At 39.4% G+C, this 13,688-nt stretch overlaps 1 protein-coding gene across 1 annotated transcript; it reads right to left on the minus strand.

Annotated features, from left to right (window-relative positions):
• Nucleotides 1-245: 245 nt before the first annotated feature.
• On the minus strand, nucleotides 246-13,643 carry mis18a (MIS18 kinetochore protein A). The gene is made up of 5 exons (XM_080435272.1): nucleotides 13,365-13,643; nucleotides 9,958-10,024; nucleotides 9,682-9,804; nucleotides 9,209-9,308; nucleotides 246-871 (listed from the first exon to the last, which is right to left on the minus strand). The coding sequence occupies exons 1-5, from the start codon at nucleotides 13,615-13,617 to the stop codon at nucleotides 809-811; spliced, it is 606 nt and encodes a 201-aa protein (XP_080291398.1). The 5' UTR covers nucleotides 13,618-13,643; the 3' UTR covers nucleotides 246-808.
• Nucleotides 13,644-13,688: the final 45 nt, after the last annotated feature.

Genomic DNA, 13,688 nt, shown 5'->3' on the forward strand with positions numbered 1-13,688 from the left:
GAGAGTGTTGCAGTACACATCGGAGGTTAAGTTGGTAAATGAACGACCCGGCGGCTGCACATCGATGACCTCTCATAACCCATACTGTATATTCTAAACATATTAATGATATTATAAAATGAATAAATAAAACATCGATGAGAAAATACACTGGGCTGAGCCTTTGAATCAACAAGGATCTAAAAAAATTAAAGAAACTAATTGGACACATTTTTTATGAGCCATTTTATTTTGTTTATGAGAGCAGATGTTTTTTTTCCTGTTCATCAGGTTAAGAAATCAACAGTGAAATACAAAAAAGTCAATTATAAAGGAAAAGTCTAACAGTTTATTATTATAAAGAATATTAATGATAAAAACACAGGGCGGCTCTAAACAAAGGATGCCTACAACTAAACGACAAACATTCCTGAAAGGCTGGTTGCTCAAGGAAACGAACAAAGAGGGAGGAGGAGAAAGACCAGCAAACGAGTGGCTCAGATCAATACATCATTGTGCTGAGTGTGCAGACAGATTCAATCCAATACAACATCGTGCACGTAGCTGACACCGTGCACACCATGCCCACACACATTCACTAAATTGTTGCGAACCGCTGGAGCCGAGGTGACAAGTTTGATTGATTACAGGAGCCCTCGGTCTTTGTTTTAGCTGCATCTGATCGTAACAAAGGAATTGAAGCTCTGTGGACGTGTGTGTGTGCGCACGCACACGCTCTTGTGTAAGGTGTGGGTACAAACTGGTACTGGAACACCAAGATATTAAGTAAATATGTCCACTGTTGTCGTGTGCTCATATCACACACTCACTACTTCAGGCTGCTCTCGATCTTCATCAGCCTGTGTGCCATGTTCACCATCAGACTTTTCATCTGGGAGAGAGAAAGAGAGAGAGAGAGATTAGAAACAGGTTGAAATGAGTAGAGAAGGAGAGAATGGATGGGGGAGACATGGGAAAGGAAGGGATGAGGAGGAAGGTGGGAGAATGAGGAGGTATACGTAGAGAGAGAGAGAGAGCGTACGATGGGATGGGTACAAAAGCAGAGGCTGGGGAATCAGAGGGGAGCAGAGAAGGGAGTGAAAAATGAGGCTGTCTACAAGGATCCGACCAGGGGAGGGCGGAGGGAGAGTAATAAATTAAAAGAAAAACCAGACAGGTGGGAGAAATGAGGTGGGCAGAGGGAGGTAGAGAGGAAGAGGGGAAAAGAGGGAAGAAAAGGAGGAGAATGGAGAATTAAGATGAGGAGAGGAGGAGGGCGTGGAGAAGGTCTAATGAAATACAGAGGGGTGGTGGCTGGGCCGGGGACAGAGGGACGAACATGGGAGTGGGTGGGGGGGACGATAGAAGAGACGGGTCATTATGTGTACAAGGTGGAAATCCCAAACAAGTGTCTGCGAAAGCAGACAGAATACATTAACCACGACTGGCAGGGGTGAAGGGCTCCGTCTCCTGGACGTGGCTGTGACCAGACAAAGACTCTCGTTACTCCTCCAGGAGACACTCCTGGGACGTCTCTTTGTATGTTATGTCATGGTAATGTTAAAGATAAGAATCAGCCTCACTAGAGAGGATTCTTTAGGCTTATCGTTTCTGCTTTCGAGGGCTGGCAACAGGGCCAAGCATTTAAGCGTTTATTTTCCCTCAGAGCCACGGAATGACTAATATCTGAGCAATATCAAATGTAATACATATAATACATAATTTAAATTTTGAAGTACCCTTTCTAACTGAAAATGAACATGTAAATATTAGATGCAAATTAGAAAGGTTGCCGTACGTAGACCACATACGTATGTCTGCCAGCGGCAAGCGGCATACCCAGGGCTGTGTAAGTTGTGGGTTACAGCACAGCAGCCATCAGAACCTGAGAAAGCTGCGGAGGGAAATAGCTTTTCTATGACATATGGTTCAGGTTTTCATATTAGTGGCGCCCCCTCAGAAGTGAAATTGCTTTTGGCTCAGCGTTGTGTAGTGACCCTGTAATGCGTGATTCAAATTTGGGGTTGATCGGACATCATTTGTGGAATTGTTTGTAAAACACGTTCCTTCCACAAACTTTGGAAGCCAATTATAGCCAATTGGTATGGAATATTTTCTTATATTTATCACATGACGCCAGAGATAAAGTGTAGCAATGTGCTTGAGTTTTGAGTAAATGATATAGGAATAGAAGTAGCAATCAAGTGTGTTTTGAAGAAACTGAAGGAAAATATAGTTAGACATAAATGGGCGTGGCCTATATAGCGAGTTGCGTGATGATGCAAGGAATGATTATGATGTTTTATTATATGGCATACAGTTCAGGGGTTATAGGCCAAAATCCAGGGTTCCCACACATTTCTACCAATGAATTTCCAAAATATTTAACCTGATTTCCAGGCCTACATAGCAATCATTCACCGCAATATTGAGCCTATTACTCCAGTGTACGATGCCCAAAGAAAGGCAGTGTAGCAAGAATAACGCATCGAATATAGAATGGTGCTAGAAGAAAGGGGGGCATAAACCAGGTAAGTTTGGGCATCCAATCCAGTCATCCAAGGAGCAGGACAGTGGTCAACAGAGGTAAGGACGACGCACTGGAGCATCTCATTTGCATCAGGACCTGACGAAGATGTAATTCACATCAGTTAAATACATCATGGTTGCTCCAGTGCCTCATTGTTACCTCTATAGAATGGTATACCTTTGTGTCTAAACATGCAGTAGACTGAGAGAATTCAATTCCAAATTCCATGCCCCATTTTTGCTAAACCACCTATCTTAGGGCATAGCGCACTAGAGCAGGGGTTTTCAACTGATTGTGAACCAGGGACCACCACCCTGACTAAGAATCAACCTGGGGACCACTGTTGTGTTGGGAGGGGATATGGGCGTGGTGTGGGGGAAAAAGCTTGAAATTAAATAATGACTTGTTGTGCAAGTATTGCACGTAACTTTCAGTCATTGGAGAAAATTGCATGTCTCTACCATTTACCATCTCACAGGAATTAAGGGCTTGACTTAATTCGTCGCTCGATACTACGCACAACCAATTAAATCGAGCCCTTAACAGTCATCATGTTTAGAGCTAAAAAAAAAAAGAGTTGAGAACCACTGATCTATTCCTATACCACATTTACCCTTATTCCGTTTCAACCTTCTATATTAAACTCATGTTAACTGATTCATTGCAACATATATATGAGCGAGCAGACATATGCAAATATTTCCTAATAATGAATGATGACTCAACCAGGCAATTCGGTACGCTTTCCCTTCTAGAGATTCTAACTCCCTTTTCTGTGGAAGTTCTGGATGTCCGACTTCCCAGTACCTGATAATATTGACGCGCCATCATTGGTCACCAGGTCATTTAGTGTACCGTTTCTCAACTGGTGGTCGAGAAAATAAATAAATAAAAAACAAATCTTCACTTTCCTACATTAATAAATGCATGGTTAGGGACCACATGCAATACCTTCACGGACCACCAGCTGAGAACCCCTGCACTAGAGTACAAGACTCATTATGGCATCCGACCATATTATTATTATTTTTTACTTGACGCGAAGGACGTAAACAGACGTAAACATTCACTCGTTCACGTTCACTCACGCACGGAAACGGTACTGACCGAGACCACCTCAAATCGTTTCAGTAATTAACTGATTTGAGGTGGTTTCGGTCAGTAGGCTACCGTTTCCGATTCAGTGTGAGGGAATGAACCGTCAGTTCAGAGAGAGACGACGCAATGCAGGAAATACAACTGGACGAAATGGTGCACAAATCTTTTTAGTGAACTGTACTGAATGAGTCAGTACTCTGAAAAGAACGATAATTCCCATCACTACTTGTTGTGTCACTTGATTGATTCATACTCGAGTGAGGGCTTCACGTGACAAAATAATAGATCTACAAGCTTAAAACACATCACACTGAAGCATGTTGTGAGCTTGTAGGTCTGTTGTTTTTGTCACGTGGCGTGCGGTGTACATTAGGCTGCAATCATGCAGCCCAGTCGGTGCAAAACTACTTAATTATGTTACATATTTCATGTAATGTTAGACATGTTTTGGAACATGTTTTTGATTAACAAAATCAATAGCCAAAACAATGCACAGCCAAATATAACACTTGAAACCTTTTTCAGGACTAGAAAACAGTTTTTCTAATTTCAAAATATTTCCAGGAATTTCATCACCGTGGGAACCCTGAAAATCTAAAGTGGCTGGTATAGTGCCACCATGAGGCCAATTTAAAACAAGTTGGCATGACTTTCTTGGCCTACTGGCAGTCTGCACGAGAAATTTGGCACTTTCGTAGTTTCTGAGATTAACTTCTCATTCATTCACTCACACACATACAGACAGACAGACTGGGGCGAAAACAATCACTGTCCACGTCCTTCGGACTGACGGAAATAAAAGGTAATCAAATAATCTTGTTCCCCAAATTAATAAAAAATTAATTGGATTATTTCTAGCAAACTTTTAAAAAAGTGCTGCAAGTGATATTTTTTCGTTAAAACAAAAACTTTTAAAGTTAAAGTGTAATGACATGGTGTAAATAGTCCAATTGGAGAGATATCTTGCTCCCAAATTTAATAGAATTTCACAGAATCCCAAAATAGTCTTCTTCAACCTTTTGCACAGTTGAACAGCTCTTTTAGCATATAAACGAACGCAAACAAAGCTGATTCTGTATCATGAAAACACAGTGCAGGATTTTTCTTTTAAAGTCAACTTCATGTTGATTTAGCCATTTGTATTAGGAAGAAGACCCGGACTGGATCTGCAGATCTGGATCTTCATGAGACCTTTCGTGGCCAGCTCATAGTAAAATCAACAGGAAATAGACATTTATTTAAAAAAATAATGCTGTACTGGGTTTTGTGATGTTATTGGCAGAATTAGTGTTGTTTGTGTTCATTTATGTGCTAAAAGAGTGACTGTGAGAGCTGTTTCACCATGCAGTGTGAGTCAATGAGGAGACTATTTTTGAGCAACAGAGCAAGATATCTCGCCAATTGGTTTACCGGTAGTTACATCACGACAAGAAAACTACACAATCCAAACCTCTTAAGTGTCATTGTTCTTTAACAGTTAAAGTTCTATTAAGTTAAAGCTCTATATTCTGATATAGCTAGTGTCTTTAATAAACAGAAAATACATTTTCAGGTGGGTAGCCAATCAGGAGGGGGAATCCATTGATCAGATTCATTTTTATTGTGTTCCAGTTCCAATTTTGTATGCTCTTTTCCCCCCTTCTTTTTCATTGAATCCAATTCCACTTGTCTGTCCTGTATGAGTTCTCTCTCCTGATTGGATTAAATTGGTATCCTGACCTGAATCCTGGCCTGTTTTGTGTTTACTAAAGAGCTGGAGAGATGGGGTGACCCCTGTTACTGAAGAAACACCTTTACTAATCAAGATTATCCTTGTAGCTGTAGTCGTGCTGCCCTAGTTAACAAACACCCTGGGGCAATGCTCAAAAAATGCTGACATTACAGGCTGTCAATGAACAGGCCTGACACAAACATCATAACTGCGATTTATCCTGATCCAGTCACAGGCATTCATGATCTCACAAGGTTGTGTCAGAAGCCTGTGAAAAACGAGTGGTCATATAATCAACCTGAGATTAATACAATCAGTGTGGGATCTTGGTGAGATTAACCTAAAGGCTGCTGCAGGGACGGTCACTGAACATATAGCCTGTATGCTAATGAAACTGAATATGGGCTAAGCACATTCATTCAACCATGCAGTTACTTAATATCCCTTTGTTTAGATGCACACAGCTTGGCCATGGAAATTTGTGTCATAGGGTGTATTAAAGCTGTATAATGTCAAATGTTTGTCTTGGGGTGGTTGCATTTGAGCAGAGTGTAGATTGCATAGTTTAGAACCCATAGCCCGATAGGACAAATGCACACTGTGTGAAGGTTGTTAACATTGAGCTGGAAAACTCAGCTGTTTTAACCCTGCCCTGACTGCCCCCATCACTGTGATTGGAGAGATACACCCAGCCAGTTTCACTATGAAATACATCACGATATGGTCGCAAAAATACCAAAACTTATGATAAGAGTCAGACAGATGCTTGTAGTGAAGAATGCGCTTAAAAAAGGGATAGTTCACCCAAACAAATGCTTTTTTTCTATCGATTAGTCACCCCAAGGAGAATTCATGGATATTTTTTTTTTTTTGTCGCATTCCTAAGCCTATAGTTTGATGACCAGCGGTTCCGGTAGGAGACACAAAGGAGACTCTTTGTGTCTACTACCGGAACCGCTGCCAGTCATCAAATAATTGGCTTAGTAAACATATCCATGAATTCAAGTCTCCATGGGGTGACTAATGAATAGAACAAAAGTTATTTTGGAGGTGAACTATCCCTTTAAGGCTGGTTTGGGTTGTGAATTGACACTTAAATCCTCAATGTCAGATGTTTAATAAAATAGCATGCAGAATATTCAGAATAATGATAGAAGCATAAGATTACATGGATAATAGTAGGAAGTGGACCTCTAGCCAGGGAGATATGATAGACTGTACCAAGTTTCAGTATCCATTGGTCTGAGGAGCTTCTCTGTGATATACAAGGAAGATCTTATAGCTATGTTCACTACTCTATTGCATCTGTGCTCTCTGGTTCTAGCTGTTCTGTATGCCGGTTCAGTATGCATTTAAATAAAGATGTGACCTCATGCTGTGACGTCATGCTGGCGTTATGCCGGATTAGGTGGTGATCTCATGCCAGAAGTCATATCCTTTGTAACAATGCTCCTTCATTTATGGCCCCATCTGTGCCATGCCACGTCATTTCTCAGCAATGCTGTCACCTCCTACTGTTCAATTTCAAAAGCATTATGTGGACTTGTTTCAACAGCTTAATTACATGTGCTGTAAGGGATAGTTGTGTTAAAAGGTTAGTTGTGTTAAAAGGTTAAAGCTCTAAAATGTTATACTAATCATTGCTATTGAGTGTTTGTTCAGTAACAGGGAACTCCCTGTCTCTTCACCTCTTTAATAAACAGAAAATAATTGTTCATGTGGGTCACCAATTTCATCCAATCAGCAGAGAGAAACCATCCATCAGCTTCAATTTAATTTGTTTATCCTGTATGAGTTCCCTCTCCTGTTTGGATGAAATTGGTAGCAAACCTTAAAATGTATCCCGTTTAGTGTTTACTGTAGAGACGGTGAGACCCCCGTTATTGAACAAACTTTATCACAATGATTGCTATGGGAATATATATATCTATTTAACAAAAAATATCACTTACAGCACCTTTACACATATTGAACCTAGTATGGTGATGTTTGGAAAAACTAATTGATTTATGGCTAAATTTGCACCAGGTCCCATGTATGTGTTTGGAACCGACTGGGTGTTTTCAAAATAATTGTGCACATTGCTTCAGCAGTGTTATGAAACTGTGAGTTTTGTCATGAAATTGACTTTTTTGTTATTATGCCATGTTGTTTGTTGCATTTATATAATCACATATTCTTCAATTTGAATGAAAGTTTCAGGGATAATTTTCAGGTACTTAGGTAGAGATGTCCTGTAGGTGTTTTGATTGGCCCAATGTTGACTTTGATCTATTTATGTGTTGAGCTACACCCTTTTGAAGTTCCTTGGTCAATATTTTCAGAGATGTGTCCAATTTTACAAGCTTGGTCCATTAATAAACAGAACATTTGATAGCAATTGGCCCTATATTAACCTATTAGGAAGAGATGTAAAAAAAAGTGTTTACCAAATTATGTAAACTCGCTGAAAATCTAGTCAGATGGACTTCATAGTTCTTGAGACAAATTTGTAGTGTGAGGATAGATTCTGTCTGTCATATTTTAGTAAATCAGACTCACGTCGTAGGAGTTACGACTTTTTACATTAATTATAGCACCCTCATCAGGCGTATTGGGGTCATTTGTTGTGCAAGTATTGCACGTAACTTTCAGTCATTGGAGAAATGTGCATGTCTCTACCATTTACCATCTCACAGGAATTAGCAAAAATGCAGCAGAAGAAAAGTAAACACAAAAACAATAGGGTTTCAGCCCTTCAAGCTCAACCCCATAAATAGTCAAGAAAATCAAATATGAATCCAACCCAAGAAAAGAGAAAAAATATTACACAGACTTTCAGGCGTAAAAATATAGAGATATGACAACATACACATATTACCTAAATTATAGCAAGACTGAAAGGGATTAATTGTAATGTTTTTTCTCTTTCTTTCTTCATAGTCATAGAACCTGATGAAATCTCAGAAATTGGTGGTTCATATGTGTCATTTCATATGGTACAGTCAACATCTTCATATCTTGAGCTGGTCGAATCAGTGACTTTGTCTAAGTAGGTCAGACAAACACTGGCACATTTACCGGCTGAAATCATAATCCAACAGACCTCATGATCAAAACATGTTTTTCCCCTTCTAACAAAGATTCCTTAACATGCCTTCTATCAGAGCTATTGTTCCTGTTGCTCAAGTATGGAGGGGGTTGCCTAGCATCACCACCTACTGGCCAATTAAGGGTATTACAGGTGTTTTTTTCATCACATTGATAAACAAAGAACTTGTGATAGAATAACTTGGGGAATCACTGTGCTATTTCAAGCAGGACTTACCCTTTGTATTCAAAAACACAAAAGACAAAACATTACAGTTTTAACCCCCTCCCCATAATAATAAATAAAAAAATATTAATTCATTAGTTCTAATTCATTTTAAGCATGTAAAGAGCACGTAAAGATGTATTTCTAATACAACTTATGTATCTAATTTAATAATGCAGCATATAAGAAATAATACAAAATAAACTAGACATGAGATCATTCTCAGCCATTGTCTCATCTAAGAGATTGTGTCACTGCTCTGGGGCGTCCCACAAAGCAGGTGATGTCATCAGAAAGCCAGAACAGCCAGCATATTGATTGCCAATGAGGAGTTTGTATTGGGAGGAATGACACAGTGGAAAATAATGGAATCTAACTTCTCTGGTCAGATACAGTACACCGAGTCAACTACACTGAAAAATGTATACAAATACGACTGTACATATATGAGTGAGTCTCAGGATTGTGTGGTGCTCCCATACAGTACAAGACATTTAGAGATGATGAATTAGAGATAATATGGTTTAAAAAAAGGGTACGGTAAAAATGACAAATAAAAATGAATGCCATCATCAACAGATAATATTTTAGTTACCTCTGTCATCTGCTGTTCTACAGTGATTCTGTCCTCCAAAGTGACCAGCTTCTCTGTGTTCTCTGCTGACACCTGCTGGTTTGCAGATCCCAGAACGTAGCTGAAAGAGCACACGCACAATAATGGTTGTTTGTATAGAAAATATTAAGTAAATTAAAATGTAGTTATCAACTTACTGCACAATAAAAAAGCAAATAAGGTACATTACTGTCAGTAAGGCTTATGCAAATAAATGGACTACCTCGACATACTGTAAAATAAAATAAAAATGAACAATTACTGGTGCCTTTTTCAATTCTTCCTGCTGGAATGAACAAGACATTTTCCAGCATAGATTTTGTTTACGTATTTATTCAAACCAGAAGGAATCTCTTAAATAAATATAATAAATAGATACAAATAATAAAATGCCAACCTAATGGCATGACTCAAGTTCCCATGGTACAACAATTGTGTTCAAGGCCCAATTTTACCTGTCAAGGTCTCCAGCATTTAGAAAAAACTTGGATCTCTTATCGTCCATGCTTCTAGGTGTAGTTAGGTATACTAGTCCAAGCACGGAGTGACAGCCTCGACAGGAAAGGTGAGCGATCTTACTGCAAGTAAACATGTACAGAAAATATTTTTAAAAATTCCCAACAAAAGTTTGATGAGGAGCGCTAACTCCAATAAAATGTTGTGAGCTAACAAACTAGTAGATGTATTTCTTACTAGTCTCCCCTCTTATACATCAGGCAAGACGTACTTACCAGCGAGACTGTTTGCTTGGTTCGTACAGGTGACTTTCCTTTTCAATCAAAACATTGTCAGTGACACCTAAATCCAAAACACAAATGACTTGTTAGTTAGACTAAACAAAGGCAACTACCTAGCTGGGTTAAAAATCACAACAAACAAACAAACAAACATAGAAATACCAAATGTTATATTTTAGAGGTAATGCACTACATAATCAAAATGTCCTGGTCTGGATTTGATTCATAATAGAGTCCAAAGCAAAGCAAAGCATCCAAAAATAAATTTGTACTGGTCAGCTGGTCTTGTACATCAGCTCCCAGGAGATACATTTTCTCGACAGTGTTTCAATGTCATCAGAGACCTGATGAAGACCTGCGAGAGGTCGAAACGTTGTCTGTACACCCCAGCCAGTGGTTTTTGTCCTATCTTGTTTGGGAGCAAAGAGTTGGACGTTCAACTTTCATGGCAATCCGCCCATTAGATTTCAAGATAAATAGCGTTCAAGTGAAAATGTTGACCTATGGGTGCTAAAGCAAAGGCCATGGGGTCACCAAAATTAGTAGGCATCAGTACTACCTTAACATTATAGCCAAGCCAGTAACAGTGTTTGTGGTACAGTAGATCGGTGCATCACCACAGAAGACAGTGAAGAAGCCAGACCACAATATTTTAGATTAGACTCTTATGGCACTTCTCCACATCTGCAAAGCATGGTACAGGACAGAAAGCATTTGATGTGAGCGGACGTGCTTTACGTCTCAAAACATCAATCTTTCCGCTCTCACACAATGTATTTCAAAATCGAAATGGCTGGATTGCAATGAAACATTGCGGTCTAGGGAGGTCCTCGCTGCACGTCCCACTGGGAGGAGACCCCGGGGCAGACCAAGGACCAGATGGGCGGATTACATCTCCACACTGGCCTGGGAACACCCCGGGATCCCCCAGGAGGAAGTGGCTAATGTTGCTCAGGAGAGGAAAGTCTGGAGCTCTCTGCTGGAACTGTTGCCCCTGCGACCCGACTCCGGATAAGCGGTTGAAGATGGATGGATGGATGGCAATGAAACATAGGACACATCCATGATAACCGATCTGATAACCGATTTATTGCATGGTCAAATTGATCGATACTGGTATGGATATTGCAGTTCCAGTAGGTTTTAACTTACTTTTTACACAACAAAGATGAGCATTTACCATAATTTTGTACAATATTTTACAGTAATTGTATGGTCTAAATTATTGCCATTTGCAATCAGAATACCCAAAAAGTATTATACAGATTATAATCTTAGTTGCATCCTTAACTTTGGCCGTGGCTTGTATGTACGGTATAGGTTACACTAGCCTTGGATCAAAACTATCATAGATGTCTTTTATTGAGTCTGACATTAAGCTTACATCTATCATAGATACGTAATAATCAAATGTCAGACTCGATTAAATACATCTATGATAGCCTTGATCCAAGGCTAATTTTACACATACTGCTACTATGTGCTATTGTATTGGCATATTGATTGATTGACTGATTGATTGAATACTTCAGTATTTGCAAAAAAGGTACACTGAGTGGTACAGATGTATACTAAAGGATGCTAAAAGGATTAAAACAAAAAAAAATCACACCCTGTGTGAAGTGGGCGGTGTCTTGCTAGCTAATCACAATACTGAATGGAGTCAACCAATCATGTACAAAAGATAAATACATTTATTGAAACACTCTTTATGATGGACGAAACCATAACTTGAAAAAAACCATTTTATGGTTTTTTTTCAAGTTATGGTTTCTTATATAGGGCTATGCACATGTGTCATGTGACACTGGCCAATCACAGTCCTGAATAGATTGTGATTGGCCAATCACAATCTATAATCTATAATTGTACAAATCTATAATTGTACAAATTTCCAAACCTCACTTATAGGGGCGGTTTCACTGCCCAAGATAATTGTACAAATTTCCAAACCTCACTTATAGGGGCGGTTTCACCGCCCAAAAAGCCCAGGGCTTATTTCCATTGAGGTCCTGTGTATTCAATTAATTGAGCCATTTAAAGACAAACAATAATATACAATAATATGCAAAACATCATATACAGGTAGTAATAAAAAGAAACATAAGTACAGTAAACAGTTGGGGGGTGTTTACATGAATGTATCATGTATACAGTACATGGAATGTATGTAATATCATGGCCATTCTAGGGCTAGTATTGGCACAGTATTATAAGTGTTTATTGTTTGTATCTCTGAGCATGTACAAATGTAACCAAATCGACCACCATTGGACCTGCAAGCGATATTGACCTGTAAGGGTCCACTTGGTTGTATACTCTCAAGAGCAGTGGTATAAAGCAACTAAGCACATTTACTCAGGTACTTTACTTAAGTACAATTTTGAGGTATTTCTTTTACTTTATTGGCGTGTTTCCAGTTTTCAGTACTTTTCCTTCTACTCCACCACATCTCAGAGGAAACAGGACATTCTGCATAATGAGTGCTTTCTATTTTTGGTACTTTAAGTACATTTTGATACCAATCAGGGCAGGAATTTCAGGGAGGCCACGAAGGCCATGGCTGTCGTTGCCCCTCAGTTTGGCCTTGTGCCCCTCAAAAAATGGCATGCCCTGAGGCCACAGTGGCCTTAATGCCCCTTTCTCCTCTGTTTCTTTTTCTTGTCAACATGTAGACACCAGTGTCTCGTCTTGTCAATATGTAGACGCCAGTGTCTCTTTCTTGTCATGTAGACACCAGTGTCTCTTTCTTGTCATGTAGACAGACACCAGTGTCTTTTGTTGAGATTGGTTTAAAGATGGGGATTCTGAGTCCCCATCTTTAAACCAATTCAGTAACTTTGATTGGTGCAGGACTGAGCATGGATCAGCTTGTAAATACCATTAGTTATCTATAATAATAATATATTAAAATCATCCTTAACCCTTAGATTCAATTAATTCTTTCAAGCATGGATCAGATTGTAAATACCATTAGTCATCTATAATAATACTATATTAAAATAATCCTTAACCCTTAGATTCAATTAATTATTTCAATGGACAATGGGCATGCTGCATAATTAGTGCTTTCTACTTTTGGTACTTTAAGTCAGTGGTTCTCAAAGTGGGTTCTAGTGACTCTCTGGGTTCCATTTAGGGGTTCTAAATTGACCCTTACAAGTCTGTAACTCTGACAGTATACAAATGGAAGTTCCATTTGTACACTGTCAGAGTTAAGGGGAGACCTTCAAATGAAAAGGTTTGAGAACCACTGCTTTAAGTACATTTTGATACCAAATTACCAATACTTTTGTACTTTTACTCAAGTACATTTTGAATTCCGGACTTTTAAGTTGTGACAGAGTACTTCTACATTGCAGTATTGATACTTTCACTTAAGTAGTTCTGAACAGACTCACGGTTCAGGACGATCTGACTCTGGTCTGGTTCTGATCCAGCCCAGGACAGAGAGTCACCGACGGGCAGCTTGCACTTCTCACAGAAGAACACGACGGGACTGTCATCTTTCTCCTCGTCTAATGCCAGCTTAGACAGAGACACGTCTACTTCTCCTTTGCTCAGCTTAGACAGCTCTTCAGCGACAGTAAATGTTTTATAAGGCACCGGGCCCTCATAGTCGGAATCTTCTTCACTGAGGAAAGAAGAAGCCATGTCTGGTTTGGTTTGTTGTTTTGAAGTTAGGCGGGTGACTGCAGTGTTTGCCAGTGTTGCCAGATTTCTGT

The sequence above is a fragment of the Gymnoscopelus braueri genome (genome assembly GCF_963280865.1).
Source record: "Gymnoscopelus braueri genome assembly, chromosome: 8".
Lineage (NCBI taxonomy): Eukaryota > Metazoa > Chordata > Actinopteri > Myctophiformes > Myctophidae > Gymnoscopelus > Gymnoscopelus braueri.